Raw genomic sequence first — 20,380 nt, forward strand, 5'->3', positions numbered from 1 at the left:
ATTCCCATTTTACAGGTGAAGAAACGTAGCTGAGATGGGAAAGTTTACGGTATTCTTCAAGATTCCTTTCTACATATGCAAAGGTGCACCCAAAGCTTGCGTGGCACCGCTTGTAAATGGCAAAGTAGCCGGATTTTGAACTCAGCTCTGTTGCAAGTGGTCCCAGCCATACCATACCGAACCCCTTCCCAATTCAGAGATCTGAACCAAGGCCACACCGCTACCATGCAGCAGAGCCAGGATCCTAACTCAGGCTCGTCTCACCCAAATCTAGCATGCTGTCCTGGCACCACACTCTCCCCCTTCCCCAGGCACCATCAGGGAAATGAGGGAAGGGAAATTTCCTGGGTTCCCAGGCCACAGGCCGCAGAGAGATAAATACCCAACCCCAGCTAAACCTGGCAGTCAGGCCCACCCTGCTTCCTGTTGGGTGGCCCAAGGTTACTCAGGGTCATAGCTGAGGAGCCAGCCAGGCACTGGGATGTCCTTGGCTTGCTCTCCACTCTTAAGTCCCCTCCTGGGGTCAGGTAGCCGCAGGCTATGCCCTTGTGGAGCAGGCCCAGCCAAGATAGTGAAGAGAGCACACCCCACACTGTGTGCAACACAGTTTAGCACTCTGAGCCTGTGCTTCAGGGGCAAGACCCCAGGAAAGTGTTTTAAATCCTCTAGGCCTTAACTTCCCCGTTTGCCAAAGGGGACACACAGTCGCATTGGAAGCTGCTGTTAACACTTTTCTTTAATCTGGTTAACTCTGTGATCTAAATTATGGGACAAACTGGAGAGAAGTATGGATCGCCACCCATCTTACAGCTGGGAAGAAGGAAGAAATCAGAGTCCTTGGTCACCACATGTCCAGACCTAACTCATCCCTAAGTCCAATCAAACCGGTCTCTCAGATGCCTCAGACCTATCCTCTTGCTTTCTCCACAATGCCGAGGTTGCACTGTCATCATCTCTTGCGTGCATCACCAAAACAAACTCCTCATCCACCCGTTTCCCACCTTGTCCCCTTCACACTGCCTGCAGCTAGAGCAAGCTTCTTAGGACAAAAAGCAAATCTGGGCCTCGACTCGTGGCTCACACCTGTAATCCCGGCATTTTGAGAGGCCGAGGTGGGCGGATCACCAGAGGTCAGGAGTTTGAGACCAGCCTGGCCAACACGGTGAAACCCGGTCTGTACTACAAATACAAAATTAGCCGGGCGTGGCGGCGCGCACCTGAATCCCAGCTACTTAGGAGGCTGAGGCAGGAGAATGGCTTGAACCCGGGAGGCGGAGGTTGCAGTGAGTGGAGACTGCGCCATTGCACTCCAGCCTGGGCAAAAAGAGCGAAACTCCGTCTCAAAATAAATAAATAAATAAAAAATAAAAAATAAAGCAAATCTGACCAGGACACTCTCCATCTCAACGCGTGTCCGTAACTTCCTCCTTACGGTCTACAAGACTCTGGGAGATCTGGCCTTTCCAGCCCCATCTCTTGCCCCTCTCTCAAACTGCCACAGTACAGCCAGATGTAGTTGCCTGAAAGTTTCTGCAGGCACCACGATCTCCAGCCACCAGGTCTCTGGCAGCTCCCTATGCCTGGACCCTGCGTGACTCAGGGCACGCATCCTGTGGATGGCTTGGGTTCCTTTGTTCGAGAAACTTTCTGAGTCTGCGCCCCAACCCATGTCAGGTGCCTCTTAACCCTGTTACAACTCTTAGCCATAGATTTGTCGCTGCCTGTGTCCCTGTCTGCCTCTCCACCTGGTGGTCTTGAGCTGGGAGCATTTGGGAAGGGCAAGCCCACCAGGTTCCCCACCAGGTCCCAGCCTGGCTTAGCGGAGACGACCCCTAAACATTTGGGGACTGGATGAATGAACCACAATATGCCGAGGGGCCTGGGAGGTACGAGGCTTTCGAGTGGGTTCTGCCCCCAGAACAGCTAACTAGTCAGTGAGACCAGCCACGCTGGGCAAGAAACTAAAGGACAACAGAAGGCTTAGATAACAGCTTGGAATGTTACAAGCTGGGTCACAAGGCTGCGTGATGGACTGAGCCAGAGCCACCTCCTCGGCGAAGCCTTCCAGACGCTTCTCTGCTCAGTGCTGAGGGGCACTAGAGATTCAGGGCGAGCAAGCGATCTGCCAGGGGCTCTCTCTGGTCGCCAGCTTTCTGAGAAAGGAGACTCGCTACCTTCCGGCCTGCTTCAGGGTTCTACGAGCTCAAGTCTGGCGGGACCCTGGAAGGCCGCTGCAGCCACAAACTGTTTCTCCTTGTCATTGTTTCTTCTTTTCTTCTGCTCGCGCTCTCCCTGCCCCGCCAACCCCGCCAGCCCCGCCAGCCCCGCGACCTCCCACTGCCTTCCCAGGGCCCCTCTCCCTTCCCTCAGCCCCGCCCCGCCCTAGGAGGCGGGCCCGGCCGCGCAGTGCACCAATCCGAGCGCCCCGAGCCGCCTCTGCCTCCCGCGAGTCCCGCCCCACGCAGCCGCCCACCAATCGCGCTGCGCGCCCGCCTCGCCGGGCCGCCCAATCGCGGGCCGGCTGAGCCGCCGGCGCCCCGCCCCTGCCGCGCTCGCCGGCGGTTCGGCGGGCGGCCGCGCGGGGCCCAGGCATTCTCCAAGCGGCGCCGCGCAGCGTCGGGCTCTGGCTGCAGCGTCGGGGGCGCAGGGGGCGGCGCTGCTGCTCGAAGGGTGCTGGGCGAGGCAGGCGCCACCGGCCGGGCCGAAGGGCGCCTCAGCTCCGCCGGGGCCCGCGGCGCGGGTCCCAGGACCGAGGAGGAGGCGGCGCCCCCGCTGCCCGGGGCCGGCCCGGTGCCTGCCCTGAGGAGGCCCGAGGCCGGACGTTCCCGGCCCGCAGCGACCCCGACGCGCCTCCTGGAGAGGCCCCCGAGCTCCCGGCAGCCCCCTGGGGGTGCCCCACGTTCCCCGGCTTCACCTGCGCTGGCCGCCCGGCACCCAGGTGCGGGGGCGTGAACGGCGAGGGCGCCTCCCCCGGCCGCCAGCGGGGCGGGGGCGGGGCCGCCCTCAGCCTTACCGGCCCGCCAGCCCGCCCGCCGCCCTGTCTCACCGGTCCGCCCGGCCGCGCGGCGTGAGCTCCCCGGAGATCGCGGCTCGGGATGCTGCAAGCCAGCGCGGCCGCTCGCGCGCAGCCCCGCACCTCCGCCCCTGCCCCTGCCTCCTGGGCCATGCCCTGCTGTTTACATGCCGGTGAGGTCCCCGGCCGCTCCGAACCCCTCCGAGCCCCGGCTCCCCGAGGGTGAAGCCCGCCGGCCCGCGAACTGGACTGGTTGGTCTCTCAGACCTGGGGCCCCGGACTCCGATCTCCGCCGTCTCCGCCACCATCAGGGCGGGATCCGGCTGTGGTGTTTTGAGGAGGGGGTGTGGTGTAGGGAAAGGAATCCCGTCCCTCCCCACCTTTTTTCGCCTTCGGGGCTTCAGACTCAGGGAACTCGCTCATGGCTTTCTTGATGAAGAAGAAGAAATTCAAATTCCAAACCACTTTCACCCTGGAGGAGCTGACTGCGGTTCCCTTCGTGAACGGGGTCCTCTTCTGCAAGGTCCGGCTGCTGGATGGAGGGGATTTTGTCAGCTTGTCCTCAAGGTAGGAGCTGGGGCGTTCGCGTCTGCAGCGGGTGGGGGGGGGGGGGTGATGAGCGAGATCTAGACACTTGGCAAGTGTGGAAGGGCCCCTTGGGGCCGGTGTGAGGAGGATCCGGGGGATTCTGTGTGCCTGGGGCAGGTTGCACAAGGCAGGACTGGGCCTGAAGCAGTTGGCAGGGTGTCAGGCAGCCGTCAGCCAAATACCTGGGGGTCTAGTCTTTCAGCCTTCTCTTGGGGCCCTGCGTGCCGCCTGCAGTAGGTCCATTCTGCAGACTTGCATGTACAGCCTATCAGAGATTTGTACCCTGAGCGATTGTGCAGGGGAGGGGTGTTCCAGGCCACCTTGCACCCGAACTGGCCACTAGGGCTGTCATGTGATTCAGAGTCCAGGCCAGCCACGGGTTCCCCAGCACCCCCAGGCGCCTGGGAAGGCCCTATCGCAGGCATTCCCTAGTCTGGCTGGAGGGAGGTGGCTGGATTTTGGCCTACCCAGCCCCCTCCGAGTGACTGTCCTCCTCTGGCTGGAGCTGGGCTGCTTTGCATTGCAAATGCCCTTGTCGAGGAGGCTGCTGCCCTCTCTGAAAGAGGCTCCGTTGAGTTTGGTTTTGTGTTGTTCGTCCCCATCCTGGCAGGTCCAGCTGCCCAGCTTGTCGCTGAATGCAACTGAGTTCCCAGGCTGTCCCTTGCCAATTGGGCCCACCTGGGGTCACGTCGTCCTGGCCTGTCTCAGAAGAGCCTTGGAGTTCTACAGATGGGAGTGTGACTCTTGACTCTGTTACTTTCTGGGCCTCCTCTTCTGAAAAGTGAGCCTAATACAGGTGGAGAAGCTGCAGCAGCTAGAATTTAGGGCAGGCTGGATGCCGTGGCTTACTCCTGTAATCCCAGCACTTTGGGAGGCCTACGTGAAAGACTTGCTTGAGGCCAGGAGTTCAAGACCAGCCTGGACGACATAGATTCCTGTCTCTATTTTTTTTTCTTTTTTTGTGGGGACGCAATTTAACTCTGTTGCCCAGGCTGGAGTGCAGTGGCACAAGCATGGCTCACTGCAACCTCCACCTCCCGGGTTCAAGCAATTCTCACATCTCAGTCTCCTGAGTAGCTGGGATTACAGGTGCCCACCACCACACCCAGCTAATTTTTTTTTGAATTTTAATTTTATTTATTTTTTAGATGGAGTCTCACTCTGTTGCCTAGGCTGGAATGCAGTGGCGCGATCTTGGCTCACTGCAACCTCCACCTCCTGGGTTCAAGCAATCCTCCTGCCTCAGCCTCCTCAGTAGCTGAGATTACAGGCGCAAACTACCACGATAATTTTTTTGTATTTTTAGTAGAAATGGGATTTTACCATGTTGGCGAGGCTGGTCTCAAACTCCTGACCTCAAATGATCCAACCCCCCCCTCCCCCCCCGTCGGCCTTCCAGAGTGCTGGGATTACAAGTGTGAGCCACTGCACCCGGCCTCTCTCTTTTTAAAAAATAAAAATGAAATAAAATAGAATGCAGGCAGGGCCTGGCTGAGTGCCTGGGACACGCTGCTTCCCTACCTGGTTTGCCCTTTGCTCCCCGGGCCTCCTTGTGGGCCCTGTTAGCCAGAGCTGCCTCCCCGTTCTGAGAGCCCATGTGTGCGTGTTATAGGCGGAGAAACTGAGGCCCAGAAAGAGGAAGTCAGTGGCTTGCCAGGGACCTCGAAGGAGTCTGTTGTTAACTGAACTTCACCGGTTTGGGGGCCTGCTGGATGAATCCAGAGGTCAAACACGCTGCTGGGAGGAGGGGAAGGGAGGGGAACTGCACAGCCAGGCTCAGATTTAGGAATCTCCGGTGTGGATAGGGTGGGGTGCTTTTTCTGAGCACTGGCTCCCTGTTCTGTTGGGAGCTGCTTATCTGAGGAATTTGGACAAGGGCTGCCCCTTGTGGTGGGGGTGGCTGGCCTCCTTGGTTGCCTGGGAAGCCTGTGATCCTGAGGCCACCCACACAGCAGTCTGAGGTTTCAGAGAGAAGGCTGTGCTCACAGCTAGGGCCTGGAGTTGGCTACTCACTGGCTGGGTGACATTGGGCAAGTTACCTAAGCTCTCTGATTGCAAGAACCAGCTACCATTGGTGCTGGGCTCCCTGTTGTACTAGAACCTCTCACTTAACCCCTGGACTGTGTCATGGAGCAGGAGTGGAGGGGGGGGCCCCATAGGATTATTATCCCCATTTTAGAGAGGTGGAAACAGGCTCTGAGAGGAAATGATTTGCCTGGTTGATTCAGTAGAGCCTGCATTCAAGCCTTTTGTGCCTCTGAACTTCAGTTTCCTTTTCTGTAAAATGGGGACGTCATACCCACCTCTAGGGTATAGATAATCTGTGTGTTATGTCTCGCCCAGGCACACTGCCGCAGCAGTTATGGTTTCTGTGGGTAGAGGGGCCCAGGCTGGGGCCCAGCCCTTTCCAGGTCTTTGGTGGGCAGGGGGTGGGGACCAGATCCAGTCAGCAGCGGGCCTGTGTGTGAGCTGAGAGTGGGGACAGGGTCTTGGATCCCATTGAGGAATATAAGTTTTGAGCCCCAGGCTGAGGCCTTGCCTGGCCTCCAGGCCCTGGAGCCACTGTCCCCCTACCTGTTGGCCTTTCCGTTGCCCAAACCTGCTTCCCCATTAGGGAAAGTGTGGGAAGTTCCAGGTCTTAGTCCACAGGGTCTGGATTTCACCTCTGTTTTCCCTTCTTCCCTCCTGGCAAGGGGCCTCAAATTGCCTGAATCCAGCTGAGCCCAAAGCATTTCACAGCCCTGTCCTGCATGCAACCTGAATGGGGCTGAGGAGGGAGGAACTGACACTGAGCTCCCGCAAAGCTGGGCAGTTAGTGGCCACCAGGCACCTGTTTGCTGCCGGGTAGGTGTGGCTGGAGACAGCAGACAGTGACATTGGAACCTGAGGCCAGTTTAGAGCTGCTTTGGCGTTTGCTGTGTTTTTGCCCAGTAGATGGGGGTTCCTGGGTTCCTACCCCCTCCACCCCTACCCCACCCACCCTGGACTGCAGCCTGGGAACCCTGCTTCACAGTCTGCCCCTCTAGACAGCGAAGGCCCGATTGTTTCCCGGTTGGGGTAGGGTCTGGGGGGACTGGACCTGGTTAGATCCTGGGCCCAGATCAATAGCATATTTCCCCCGCCCCCAGGAACCCCCGAGATGGCCCAGAGACCTGGTGGTGGCAGCATGGGTGGTGTCAGTGAAGCAGGCCCAAGGCTCCACCCCTGCAGCACCCACCCTCCTGGCTGGAGTATTTCCCTGTGTGCTGGGTGCCTTGGCAACAGCTGGGTACACCGCTCGCCTGACCCAATTTGAGCAGGTAGAGCGGGTGGTGCATCGGGCTGTTGCTCAGCCTCATCTTCCTGAGGCCTCCTTGAGAGCAGCGATCCTCACGCTGCTATGCTCTGAACTCCTGCATTCTGTACCAGGCAGGGTGCTGAGTGTTTTGCAAATGGTATTTCCATGAATCCTCTCAGCCGTCCGGAGAGGCACCAAAGCCAGAGAGGTGAAGCCATGTGCCAGAGATCACCCAGGTGGTAAATGGCAATTCGGAAATTAACACTTTTATCGTTCTGTAAACCGCTCTTGATTGTACGCATTCTGTATGCTAGGGGCTTGCCTAGCCCCTCAAATTGGATGATTATTTGAGGCCCTGCAGTCACCTACCCCATGGGCTGATGGCATTACCCCACTTACAGGTGAGGAAGCTGGGGTCAGGACAACTGAAGTGACTGGGTCTGTGCTACTCAGCTTGAAATTGCAGAGATGGGATTTGAATTTGGGCAGGCCCAGCTCTAAGGCCCTGTCTTGCCTTGAAGGCAGTGGGCTGGAAGCAGCTGCAGACCCATGTGACAACCCCAGACCTTTGAGAAAGGCTCCATTCCATGGATTGGGTAGTTCAGGAAAGTCCAGAGCTGAGCAGTTAGGAGGCACCATGGTGGGTTTTGTGAGGTCCAAGGAAGTGTGTCTCCAGGACCTTTCAGGGGGTGGGGCTGAAGTCACTGCTGTGGATTTGGGGCCAGGCCCAGGCTGGCACTGGGGCATGGTGAGCATTTGCCAAGGTCCCTGCCTGGAGGCCTCCCAGGCATATGTATCCACATGGCATCTGGGAGGCTTTCCCAGGGGTCCCGGGAGGGAGGCAGAGGTCCTAGCCAAGTCTGGTGAGTCGGGGAGCTGCCAGCCTGTCCAAGGCAGCAGCCCTTGGGCAGGAAGAATCCCAAACACCCAAGAGATCTCTGCTTGCAGCTGGCACCAGTCCTGTGTCTGCCTCATGCACGTGGCTGGTGGTGCCAGGGGAGAGGAGTACAAGGGAGGCACTGACTTACCTCATAGCAAGTCTTTTCTGGAGGAGATGGGCAGAGAGCATTTTCTCAGCCAACAGATGGGGAAACTGAGGCCTGCGGCAGAGAAGTGACTTGCTAGGGCCACTTACAGGAGGAGCTGATGGCATAGCTGAGTGGACTTGGGCCTGGCTCTGACCTCTGTCCCCTGTGTCTTAGTAACTCTGTGTATGAAGGAGGCAGGCTGGGCCAGAACGGGGAGGGTGTCCTTCTGGGGTCCTCTTGTGCTCTGTACTTGGGTGCCAGACTGTCCAAGAAGCAGAGAGCCTGTGACTTGGAGGCCCCTCCTCTGGCCTTTCTTCTTTGGTAGGGTTGAATCCTCAGTGGGCTTTTGATTTGGGCAGTCTTTGGTGGGCACGTGGCTGCCCACCACAAATATGCTGCCTGCCTTCCATGGCACGGCTGGGATGGTGGCCCTGGAGGCACGGGTGGGGTTCTTTTAGTGTGAAGAAGGCCTTGGCCAGGTCGGTGCAGCGCTGGGGGCCCCATGCCAGGCCCGGTCCCTGGGGAGGCCAGCCTGGTCGGGTCTTTCCTCACACTCCACACACGTGTGGCCAGAGCCTCCACCCGCCTGGTCCCTCACCCGCCCTTCTAGGAAAAGGCTGTGGAATGCTGCTTGAATCCACCTCCGGGGGAGGCCTGCTCGCAGGCACAGTGTGGAGCTCCAGGAGGGCAGGATGGAGGTGGACACAGAATTGTGTCCCTTGGGGCTGAGTGGAGCAGGGGCCGTGGAGGTTCGATGGGATTCTTAGATTGGCAGGGCACCCACTTTCCTTCACAGAGCAGGAGCTCTGGAGGCTGAGCATACTGGAGAGGGAGAGGAGGCTGGTGGGCACGTGCGCCTGTTCCACTTTCCCCGAACACACGCTTTGTCTTGGGCTTCTGGAGGTGATCATGATTAGATAGCCCTGTTTCCATGGAGCTGCCAGCTAGGTGGGGGCAGTGAGCTTGGTGGGCATCGTGAAAACTTCAGAATAAGGCAGATCTAGGGCATATCCTTCTGCATCCCACTGGATCCCAGCAGGCCAGCTGGGGAGGCATTTCTGTCCAGGTGTCTGTCCATTTATTTGACAGATGTGGATCGAGCACTTAACTCAGCCTGGGCATGGTCCTTGTCCTCATGTGGCACATCACTGAGATAGGGAGAGCTTCCTGGAAGAAGTGACCCTTCCTGGGAGCCTTGAAGGCAGAGGGGAATTGGACAGGAAAGAGATTGGATAAGCCTTTGGCATAGAGGCGCCTGGCCAACAGGCACTTGTTCCTGGGGTCAGGCGAGGAGCTGGGGTATGGGGAGGCTGGAGGAGGGGATGGAGTAAGTTAGGGTAATGGGTGGCCGAACTGGTGTGTTCCTGGCCTCAGGAGCACCTACCCAGGGACAGTGGAGCCACGTGGCCTGGTTGCCAGGTGGAGAAGGTGCAGGGGCCTGACCTGCACCCAGGGAGGGACAATGGGAGTTGGCTGGCAGGTACTGCTGGCCTGGCGGTAGCAGGCAGAGGAGTAGGCAGATTGGAGAGAGGGCTGGCAGGCAGAGTGGGCAAGTGGGCTTCCTCAACCGCAGGGCTGGCATCATGCCTAGTTCTTAGTAAGTGCCGGGAGATGGATGGGGGCACAGTGGCCAAATGTAGCCAGGGTTTGTCGACCCCTGCAGTGCGCCAGTCGTTTGTGATTGCATGAAAATCTAGACTTCCCATTTGTTTTAAGTTGGAAGATCTGGCCACAGTGCTGTGTGGCGGCATTTGGCTCAAGGGGCTTTGCAGCTGCCTTTTGATATGGGCTGCCCGCTTGAGTTCCCTTGACCCCGCAGCATGCCTTGGATGCCTGATATGTGCTGCCTTAGGCCAGCCTGGTCCCCTGGGTGCCGTAGAAGGCCTTCCAGGTGCAGGCCGGGGGCACAAGGAGGCAGAGTGGCCTGTGGAGAGAAGTCCTGCTGGCAGAAGTGGGTGGGACTGGCTGGCCTCAGAGGCCAGCCGGGGCAGCGAGGCTGTGGTACCAAGCCATCTGCTGGTTCCGTGAGGTCAGACTATACTGCTGGTGGCTGCGGGGAAGCCTGAAGCTGCCATGACTGTGCCTGGCCTTGGTGTCTGCTCCTTGGACCTAGCCTTTGCTGCCAGCTGGCTACCCTGTTGGCAGGTGCCACCCTGGCAGCCCCTGCTGCCTACCTGCCAGCCTGGCAGCAGCCCTGACCCGAGATGATCTGGCTTCATGGAGCCAGGCTATTTCCTGACGCCTGTTCCTTGCTTCAAGCTCCGTCCTGGGAGCTGCTCTGGCCAGAGGCTCTTAGCAGCAACCACATCATGTGCCTGAGGGCCCTGCTTGTCCGGGGGTGGCAGGGGGGCCCTGAGTCCCTTTGAACCCTGCTTGTTCAGTACCTGGGAGTCCTGACTTGCATTTGGGAGGCCCTACTTGCACCTTGGGATGGCTGCTGGCATGTCTGCTAAGGGTCAGGAGCTAACGGACTCTGTGTCTGACGTCTGGTGACTGCTATGCGGTGACCCTGCAGTCACTCGCTTGCTGCTGGAGACAGGCAGTAATATCTTAAGCACAACCAGTTTAGATGTATCCTCATCTTACCAGGGAGCCCCAGGAAGGTTTAAGCAGGGGAGAGACACCAGATTTGCTTAGAAAGAGACCCAGAACTAACGTAGGGTGGGGAGGGGGTATTGCTCTGTATTATCCACCTCCCTGGCAAGTGCTTTGGATTGTGGGGACTCCAGATATGCCCTGGGACCTGTCAGCCACCCACTATGAGGTCAGACTGCCCTCCGTGGCTCAGTAAGGCCCAAAGCTGCCCAACCTGTGGCTGGCTTCTGTGTCTGCATAGGGCTGTGGTGGCAAAGCTTGGGTCTTTGCCTTGAGCCTCTTTTGGCACCCAGGGCTTGAAAGAGCTCTCACATGCAGGCCTGAAGCTGCCTGCACCCCCACCCTACCCGGTCCTCTGTCCTGCCAGCCAGCTGGTTTCGGTGGCTGGGAGGAAGAGCTCTGACAGAGGCCTTTCTGCCTGCTTGTTCTGCCTTGCTGCTTCCCTGCCTCCAGGCCTGCAGGAGACGTTTCCATCCTGCTTCTGCCACTTGCTGCCTGTGTGACCTTGGGTAAGGGACTTGGCCTCCAAGCCTCAGTGACCGCCCCTGTGAAGCAGGGCTGCCAGTGCCTGCCTCCTGGTGCTCTCAGAGGACACGGTGAGATAATGTCTGTCAGACGCCCAGCGCGGCTCCTGGCATACAGTGCACACGCTGCATGTGCTACAGTCTGTCCTCCTGTGTCCAGGCAGAGTTATGGCAGGGTCAATGCCCCTGCATGGCCTCTGGCACTCCTGTGTGGGCCAGGACTGATGAGGTGCTGCTGGGAGAGGACACTTTCCACTCGGGGCAGGGGTGGGGGTGGGCGAGGAGCACACCGGGTGTCTGAGCTCGGGGTCCCCAGTGGGGTCTGCGTGTTTTCTTGTCCCTTGTTGGCTTGAACTTGCCCCACAGGGGGATGCTTGGCTGTGAGCCAGGGTGGGTTGGAACGTCCCTGCTGGGTGGACCCAGGCTGGGGTGAGGGGCTTTTGGTGAGGGAAGAGGCCCTCTGCACAGCTGGCTCTGGGGCTTGCTCTGGCAGGCGGAAGACAGCCTCCACGGAGGCAGAGGGCACTGGTTGTCAGGCTGCTGGTGGGCTGGAGTGTGGGTGAGAGAGACAGCGGCCCCTCAGTACATGGGAGGCCCTGCCACTCCCGGCATCAGGCTGGCCTCGTCGGCTTCCACTGTTCCTCGCCCTTCTGGTTTCTGTGCCTTTGTTCCTGCAGTTGCCTCTTCCTCAAGTTCCCTTCCCCCACTTCTCTGCTTGCTGAATTTCTTCTCAGCCTAAGAGTCACCTCCTCCAGGAAGCCTTCCCTGGCCTCTTTTGGCCTTGTACACTCTCTGTGGGCCCTCATCTCAGGACACTGCAGTCTCTGTCCACATCTCTAGCCCATTCCGCAGATTGCGGGCCCTTCATGGGCAGGAGTAGTCCTTGCATCATTGCATCTTGGTTTTGGGGCTTCCTGCTGTGGGTTGGCATTGTCCTGGTGCTGGTGCTTTTCTCCCCTGGCTCTGAACAGTGTGAGTGCTGGTGTGGGACCTCATTGTGGCTGCTGCCAGTTGCTGGACCCACCCCCCGCCCCCCATTCCCTCTTCAGTCCCGAGGTGTCAGTCTGTGTCAGGAGCAGCCTTCACTTGCATACTGGACAGCTGGGTGCCTCCACGGGCTCAGAGGCTGCAATTGAGAGGCAACTGGGGGCATCAATGGTTTGGGTGGGGTGGGCTCCTCTGCATGGGGCAGGGATGCTCATAGCAAGCAGAATGGGAAGGAGGAGGGGGCTGGGGCCTGACTCCAGGCACGGCAAGTGGACCTTGGCAGTTGCTTGATTTCCCTGTGACTGTGGCTAAAGGCCTTGTCCTCTCAGCCTCAGCTTCCTCCTCCATCAAACAGGGCTGCTCAGGAGGGCTCCCTACCCAGCACAGGGCCAGGCACCTGGCAACTAAAAACAGACTAACCCTGCCCAGAGAGGAGGTGGCCGGCTGGTGCTCAGGAAGGGCGGAAGTCTGGGTGCTAAACACTCTTACGTCTCACCACTTCCTCTCTGAGCAGACTCTGCAGGTGTGGGGCAGCATACCTGTGGCTCCCTGCTCCCCCTAGGCTCCCCCCAGACAATTTCTTGGGCACCTTCTGGGTGTGGGGCTCAGGCTGGGCCCTGGAGATGTGGCCCCCACCCCTGCAGGGCCCTCCAGTGAGGGGAGGTGTGCAAATCCAATCAGTGCTATGGCCACGGGCCCTAAGGAGGTGATGCTGGGCTCGGTTCTGGGGCATGACTAGGATTAGCAGGTGGCGGGTGGGAGAAGAGCAGCCTGCGGCAGAGGCATGGCAAGGGCGAGCGTGCTGAGCGGGAAAGAGGGGCCGGCTGACCTGGGAGGGAGCTTGAAGTCAGGAGGAGTCAAGGGGAGGGGTTTGAGCTGTACCTGGAGGGGTGGGAGCCACAGAAGGTGTGAATCCGAGTCACATTTGTAGTTTAGAACCACCAAGGGCAGCCATGGGGTTGATTGCTTGGGGCTGCAGGTTGCAGAAGGGCAGGTGACTGTCAGCTGAGAAGGACGGGTTTCAACCTCTGTCATCGTGGAATTACTCAAAACAAAACCCAAGGCATACTGTGCAGTGCTGAGGATGAACAAGCTGCCGCTACTCACAGCAGGAACCAGTCTGACAAACAATGTTGAGTAAAGAAAGCCAGAGACTAAAGAGTTTATGATGCGGCCGGGCGCAGTGGCTCACTCCTGTAATCCCAGCACTTTGGGAGGCCGAGGTGGGAGGATCATTTGAGGTCAAGAGTTCAAGACCAGCCTGACCAACAAGGTGAAACCCCGTCTCTACTAAAAATACAAAAAAATTCGCCGGGCGTGGTGGCGCATGCCTGTAATCCCAGCTACTCAGGAGGCTGAGGAGGCAGGAGAATCACTTGAACTCAGGAGGCAGAGGCTGCAGTGTGCGGAGATCGCGCCACTGCACTCCAGCCTAGGCGACAGCGCGAGATTCTGTCTCAAAAAAAAAAAAAAGGTGTATGATGCCATTTATACAGAGTTCAAAAACCTTTCTGATGCAAGTCAGGGCAGTGCTGTCTTTGCTGAGGGGAGTCACGTCTGGAAGGACATTCTGGGGGCCTGTAATATTCTGCTGCTTGGGGACTGGTTTCATGGGTATGTTCTCTTTGAGAATCTGTGAGTTCTGCATGTCTCTGTGTCAGAAACAAGCCTCGAGATGCCCCACACTTTTGGGTGGTGCTGGGTGGATGCCTGAGTCCTCTAGACAAAAATGAGGCACCTTTTTGGGTGCCCAGAAGCCTGGAGGAGATCCTCGGGTGTTTTCCTTGGTCTTTTTGGTGAGGCAGCCTGAACCGTTCTGACCTGATAAGCATCAGTCTTGTTTATGAGGCAGTAACTCATCCTGGCAGCTGCAAACAGTCTTCTCTGGCTGGAGATTTTCCTTCTGCCTCTTGCAAACTCCAGCAGGGCCTGCTGGGCTGTAGGGCTTAGCTGTTCATGGGGAGGGTGGGCTCCTGAGGCTGCCAGAGAACTAGATTTCTCTGAGCTTTGCTTTCCTCATCTGTGAAATGGGATAATAAGGTCCTCCTTGATACTTGGGTGAAATGGGTTAATGCCTATTATGTGCCCATCATAGCCCCTGGCATGGAGTACGGGCTCAGTAAAGGCTGGCAGCATTGGTATTCATCCAGGGCAGTTATTGTAAGGGAGTTAGGGGTGAGAGCAGAAAGGAAAGGTCCATATTCGTCCCTCTGTCCCTGTAATTGATTCTCTTCTCTCTTCCTGTGGTTCACCTATCCAGCAAACATTTGTGATTAGAACCAGGCCATTGCCTTGGCCAAGACAACCATCCCTGCCTGGGCCCAGAGCCAGGAGAGACTGTTAGGCACATTCATCTCTCAGAGGAGTGCTGAGCACAGTGGGGTGGGGGAGAATTGCCACTCTGCCTATTCTGCCCTGAACCCTGTCTTTGTGAAGGGGCATTTGACTGTGCTTTCCCCAAATCCCAGGAGAAGGCCTGACCTTGGGGTGTAGCAGCCCCTAAGGGTTTTTTATGTTGGCCACACCCATCTTGGATACAGGCAAGACCAAGGCCACGCTCTTGGGATGTGTCCCCCATGTCTAGCACAGGCCTGACGTGTAGTAAGTGCTCAGTACATATGTGTGGAGTCCGTGAATGACAGAGGAAAAGATTGGTCCAGGATTGGTCTGTGAGTCTTCAGGGAATCACGTGTCCGGGGAGGAGGTGGAGACCAGTGAGTCAGGGCCTCAGGCTCCAGCCTGATGCTTAGCCCGTGGCGGTTGGAATCTTGGGGAACTGATGAAGACAGCTAGGAAAACAGGTCTGAGTCTGTGCAGGGCTGGGAGGAAAAGTGACTTTGGTGGAGCGGTTCATGATTATCTCCTGGTCACCTCAGAAGTCCAGGGAGCCTTAAGGCATACTGTATGGATCAGTAGGAACAGCTGGGTGGCAGAGCCAGCAATGGCAGTGACCCCTGGCCCCTTGCACTCTGCAGAGAATATGGCCCTACCCTTCCATGAAGGTGGCACAAGAAGGCTTAGGGGAGCCCTTACGGGAGCAGGGGTGTGAAGGGCACTCATTTAGTCATTAGTTACTTACTGACCTACCGTGTGCCCGGCACCATCCTTGGGACAGGGGAAGCAGCAGTGAGCAAAACAGAGGCCCTTCCTCCAGCACCTCCACACTCTGGGAGACAGGAACTTAGTAAGACCCAGGCCTAGAAGAGGAAACCCGCAGTGTGTAGGGGGTGCCCTTGGGATGGGCTGGAATGGAGGGTAAGGGTAGAGAGGACAGAGGCAGCCCCATGACTTGAGTCTAGTCATTCGAGGAGCCAGGCCCTGGGGATAGGAATCCGTTCCTCCTGTCTCTCCCCTTCCTTCTTGGGTGAATCAACCACCACCCAGGCATGAGTCAGCCAGGAGTGGCTCAGGCATGCCTAGGCCACCTGCTGGTCCCCCTCCCTGGATGTCCCAGCCAGGTTTAAGATCTAAGGAAGCCAGGCGTGGTGGCTCACGCCTGTAATCCCAGCTACTCAGGAGGCTGAGGCAGGAGGATCATTTGAGCCCAGGAAACATAGTGAGACCCCTTAACTCAAAAAAAAAAAAAAAGACCTGGGGAAATATCCTGATCCATGGTCTTGGGGTGGAGAAGAGGGTGGGGGACTGGGTCAGGGGTTTTGCGTGACCAGCTTCCTGCTGGACCAGGGGAACTCAAGGTGCCTCTCGGTAGTTACTTCTGGAGGTCTAGTCCCTGCCCCCATTCAGCATGGGTGTCCACTGTGCCAGGTCCTGTAGCAACTCCGTGAGACAGGGACAGAACCGTGACTGAGGCCCAGAAAAGTCAAGTGTCCAGTGGGTGCCAGAGCCTGGCCTTGAGCCCCAGTCTCTGCTTCCCGATGCCTTGTGGGCAAGCCTGCTGGGAGACTGGTGGGTGCGGGAAGGGAAGGCCCCTGAGCAGAGCCAGCCCCGAAGCTCTGTGTTTGCTGTGGGCATGGATCCTGGGGAGGGGAAGCTGCTACCACAGCCCAGCGTGACACCTATTGTGTCTTCTTGCTTTGAACTGCTGGGGTCTTGGGCCCAACCCTGGCATGGGAGCCCAGCTTGCAGCTCTGGGGTCAGACAGCCATGGCTTTAGGTCACAGCCCTCTCCCGGGCAGTAGACGTTGGGCAGGTGATTTCGCTGCTCTGGGGCCTCAATTGCCTTGGCTGTGATGGGGTAATGGGCTGACAGCACCCATCTCCTAGGGCTGGGTGTGGATTCTTGAGGTCAGGGAGAGTGCCTGGCTCGGTGCCTGACATGCAGCAAGTGTTCAGGAGATGGAGGGCTCATCTTTGGAACTTCTGCAGGGCCTGCCTGCTGGGGGGCATTTTCCCACTTCTCCCTCCTAACTTGGGACCTCCTAACATGGTCCCCGACACCAGCAGGTCTTGACAGATTTAGTCAGAGCCACACCCCATTGGCCCCACACTTTGACCCAGTGACCATCCCTCCCTTGGCATAAACCTGGTCTCAAAGCCTCTTCCCTGGGATTGAGACTCGAGGTGAAGGGTCAGCCCACACAGCACAGGGTCCAGGGTCGCTAGTGTGACAGATGCCCATGCCACAATCTCCGGAGAGTGGCTGTACTGCCTTGGCAGATTTCCCAGGGATTCTGCAAGATCAGGAAATGGAGGTGGGTTCCTGAAGGGGGGCCTGGGAGTACAAACCACCCCTCACCTCGCATGTGACCTGCAGCGAGTGCCTGGACTCCCCTAGTGTCTGTTTCCTGATCTGTGAAGTAGAAGCAGGAAGATGATGCTTGAGAATCACTTGGCACGCAGGAGGGTGCCTGGGAAACAGGAGTCAGGCTGGGCCATGCTGGGTGCCAGGGGCATCTTTGCCCAGGTGCGTGAGATTCTTGGTTAACGCCAGTAGTTTACTTTGGGTGCCTTCAATGGCCTGCTCGCCTCTTGGGCTGTAAGAGCAAGAGAGAGTGATCATTTGCATCACTGGAGAACGCCCAGGCGTTCACGGGGCGTTTGCCTGGGCAGTAGCTCAAGCCATCTGCACAACCTGACTCTGGGTACAGAGGACAGAGCAGGGCAGCCACTTGCCTGTGCTTGTAAAATAGGGATGCCCACACCTGCCTGCATGGGTTTTTTTTTTTTTTTTTTTGAGATGGGGTTTTGCTATGTTGCCCAGGCTGGTCTTGAACTCCCAGGCTCAAGCAGTCCTCCAGTCCCAGCCTCTTGAGTAGCTGAGATTACAGGTATGCACCACCATGACCAGCTTGTGTGGGGTTTCCCTTGAAGATCAGTCTCAAGGTTGCTGCTTGACTGGTGAGCAGCAGGATTCAGACCTAGATGTGTCTGACTCTAGAATCCTTTCACCTAACCCTGACGCTTTCCCAGCAAGCCTGAATGACCTGTCTTCCCTCCACCCTGCGCCCATGCCCTGCCCCTTTTCCATCTTGGAGTTTCTGAAGCCCCAGTGGCTGTCCACTCTGCTTCTTTGGGTCACTTATGATGCCAGCCTCCCTCCCAGCCCACCCGCCAATCCCAGGCCACCACTAATAGGGGTGTCTTTGGCAGGGGAACAAAGAGCGTTTTGGGGCTGCCAGGTGGCTGCTCTGAGTGCTCCAGTGTCAGCCAGAGTGGCTTGGCTTCCAGAAACTTCTTGCTGCCTCCTTGCAGGAGGAGGTGCTGGCCATGCTAGGACTGTGAGCTGCTCCCCCTGAACCCCTGGCAGGAGCCAGACGCTGTTGTGCTGCCACGCTGGCTCTTCAGCCCCTGGACGGACGCCTCGGCTGGTCCCCGGGGCAGGCTCCTCCCAGGCGGCTGTATTCTCTTCTCTTCGGGGAAGCACAAGGCAGATGTTGTCGATTTAAATTGTTTCCTTATTAGACTCTCGCTCTGGCCTGGGCTGGGTTTCATCAGCCGGGAACTCTGATTGCATCACTTTGCCGCTCACTCCTCCAGGAACCAGGCCAAGGGCTGGGAGAGCAGGCAGGGTGGGAGTGAGCGTGGCTGAGGGAGGGGCAGACGGATGGCAGGCGAGGGACTTAAGTGATGGACTTAAGTGATGGGGCCCTGCTCTGGGGGACCAGCACTGTCAGGAACCCAGGAGCACTGCTGGAACCTGGAGTTCCACACGCCTGTCACAGCGCTACTGTCTCTTAGCTGGGTGCCCAGCTCCCTGCATCAGAATCACCTGGGAGCTTGTTTAAAATGCCCTTTTAAGGCCTGCAGCAGTGGCTCTCAACCAGGGTTGATTTGGCGATCTCTGGAGACATTTTTGGTTGTCACACCTGGGGCTGTGCTACTGGCAGGGTGCTGCTGAACATCCCGCAGCGCTCAGGACAGCCCCTCACAAAGAGAAACCCCATCCTGTGGAGTCCGTGGTTCTGGCAGGGCTCACCGGGAATCTTCGTTTGTCATGAGCCAGTGGAATGATTTTGGTTTTTGGGTTTTTTTTTTTTTTTTTTGAGACGGAGTCTTGCTCTGTCACCCAGGCTGGAGTGCGATGGCACGATCTTGGCTCACTGCAACCTCCGCCTCCCGGGTTCAAGCAGTTCTCCTGCCTGAGCCTCACAAGTAGCTAGGATTACAGGTGCCCGCCACCAAGCCCGGCAAATTTTTGTATTTGTAGTAGAGGTGGGGTTTCATGTTTCACCATGTTGTCCAGGCTGGTCCCGAACTCCTGACCTCAGGTGATCCACCTACCTCAGCCTCCCAAAGTGCTGGGATTACAGGTGTGAGCCACTGCGCCTGGCTGCCAGTGGATATTTTTATCTGAGAACCCCTATTCTGCTGGACCTCACCCCTCTCTCTTTGCTTGTGAGTTTGAGCACTTGCCCCCCCAGGGCTTCGTGCTGGGCACCCAGTGGAGGTGAGATGTGTGTCTCTGAGTACTGGAACTGGGAAGGCGAAGTGTTGAGAGTGGGCATGGGGTCAGGCTGGAGCCCTGTCACAGAGGTTGGACTGTCCCACTGATACCCGGATTCCCTTTTCCTGACTTTCTGCTCCTGTGAGGGTTGCCAGCCAGGCATGCACTTTTGCTCCAACTCTGAGGAGAGCCCCTGATAGGCCCATTTGACCCCTCTCTGTAGGGATCCTGTGAGCCTGGCAGCCTGAGGCCAGGAGGTGGCTCCCACAGCCCTACGGCACCTGGCCCCACATCACCCTGGTGATGGAGACCTGGGGCTGTCAAGGCTCTGGGATCTTCTTGTTGCACCTACTGGGCAATAATGCTGGATCAGGCTGGGGCCATGTGCTGGGGATGCAGCAGCGAACTGACCTCGGGACCACAGAGGCGGAATTCTCTGCATCCTCCCTCTGTTGAGCAGTGGAGAGAGGTGCTGTGGGACCACAGAGTCACCCCAACAGCCCCATGTGACAGGCGGGTCGTCCTTTTACAGATGAGGAAGTTGAGGCTCACCGAGATGGGGCTCCCCGAGTCACTTGGCGGCCTCTCCTCCTCACCAGCCTCATCCACCCCCTGACTTTCCAGGGAGGCTCTTCCTGGGAGCCACCTCCCTCCTTCTGGGTCTTCCCTGTGCTGTTCCCACTGCCTGGGACCTCCTTCCCTCCAGGTCTTCACCCAGCTGACCTCTGCCTGAGGTCCCGGCTCTGATGTCACTATCCAGGGAGCCTTCTCAGCCTCCTGCCACCAGCCTGCTCTGTTCACCGCCCTTGTAGCTCCTTCTCCTTCCTGGGAGACTGGCAGTGACTGCAGTCATTCCTGTGTAATGGCTGTCTCCCCCTCTCAACCAGGGGCTCCTCCAGGAGGTTGCTCGCATTGTGTCCCGCACCCCGAGCTGGCACCACAGTCAGTCCTCGTGGATGCATTGTGGAGGTCCCGGTCCGATTTGGGATACAGGTCCCTGTGTCTCCCCACACCACCTGGCGTGCTTGCTGGGATGGGTCAGAGGGTGGTCAGGTCACTGGGCAGCCTTCCCAGGGCCGGGAGAGCTCCTGGAGAGTTCTGCTGGGCCAAGGACACCAGTCTGGTGGCGTGTTCTGCTGTTTCCAGACAGCCCAGAAATAGCCAAATTCCACTGCTGGGATGGCCACAGTGGCTATGGTGGGTGCAGGGCTTGTCCCGCCTTGCTGAGATTTACATGTCTAATTGTATATCTTAAAGCTAAAAATGAAACCCAGTCTCTGTAATTACGTGTTCCTGGCAGCAGGGAGCTGGGGAAGCATGCCCTGCAACCCCAGGCCCGGGAGGGCCGTTCATCACTGTCTCTTCCCAGGCGGGCGGCCAGCCCTGCCAGCAGGTCCCATGTACTGCGTGGGGTGACTCCACTTGGTAACTTGGGAGGACCCAGGCCTTGAACCAGGTGGCTGTGGGTTCAGATCCCTTTTGCTTATAAGCAGCCTTCCTAACCCATACCCTTTTCTCACTTTC

At 57.9% G+C, this 20,380-nt stretch overlaps 1 protein-coding gene across 2 annotated transcripts in view; it reads left to right on the top strand.

Moving 5' to 3' along the window:
- Positions 1-3,434: 3,434 nt before the first annotated feature.
- The window catches only part of EEIG1 (estrogen-induced osteoclastogenesis regulator 1), a 39,257-nt gene continuing 22,311 nt past the window's right edge, over positions 3,435-20,380 (top strand). The window contains exon 1 of one of the 2 annotated variants that reach the window (XM_055270961.2): positions 3,435-3,580. In XM_055270961.2, coding sequence (XP_055126936.1) covers positions 3,435-3,580 — 146 coding nt within the window. Of the gene's footprint in view, positions 3,581-4,216; positions 4,383-20,380 lie in introns of those variants that run through there. The other variant, XM_063635897.1, reaches the window with a different exon arrangement.

The sequence above is a fragment of the Symphalangus syndactylus genome, chromosome 3, assembly GCF_028878055.3.
Source record: "Symphalangus syndactylus isolate Jambi chromosome 3, NHGRI_mSymSyn1-v2.1_pri, whole genome shotgun sequence".
Classification (NCBI taxonomy): Eukaryota; Metazoa; Chordata; class Mammalia; order Primates; family Hylobatidae; genus Symphalangus; species Symphalangus syndactylus.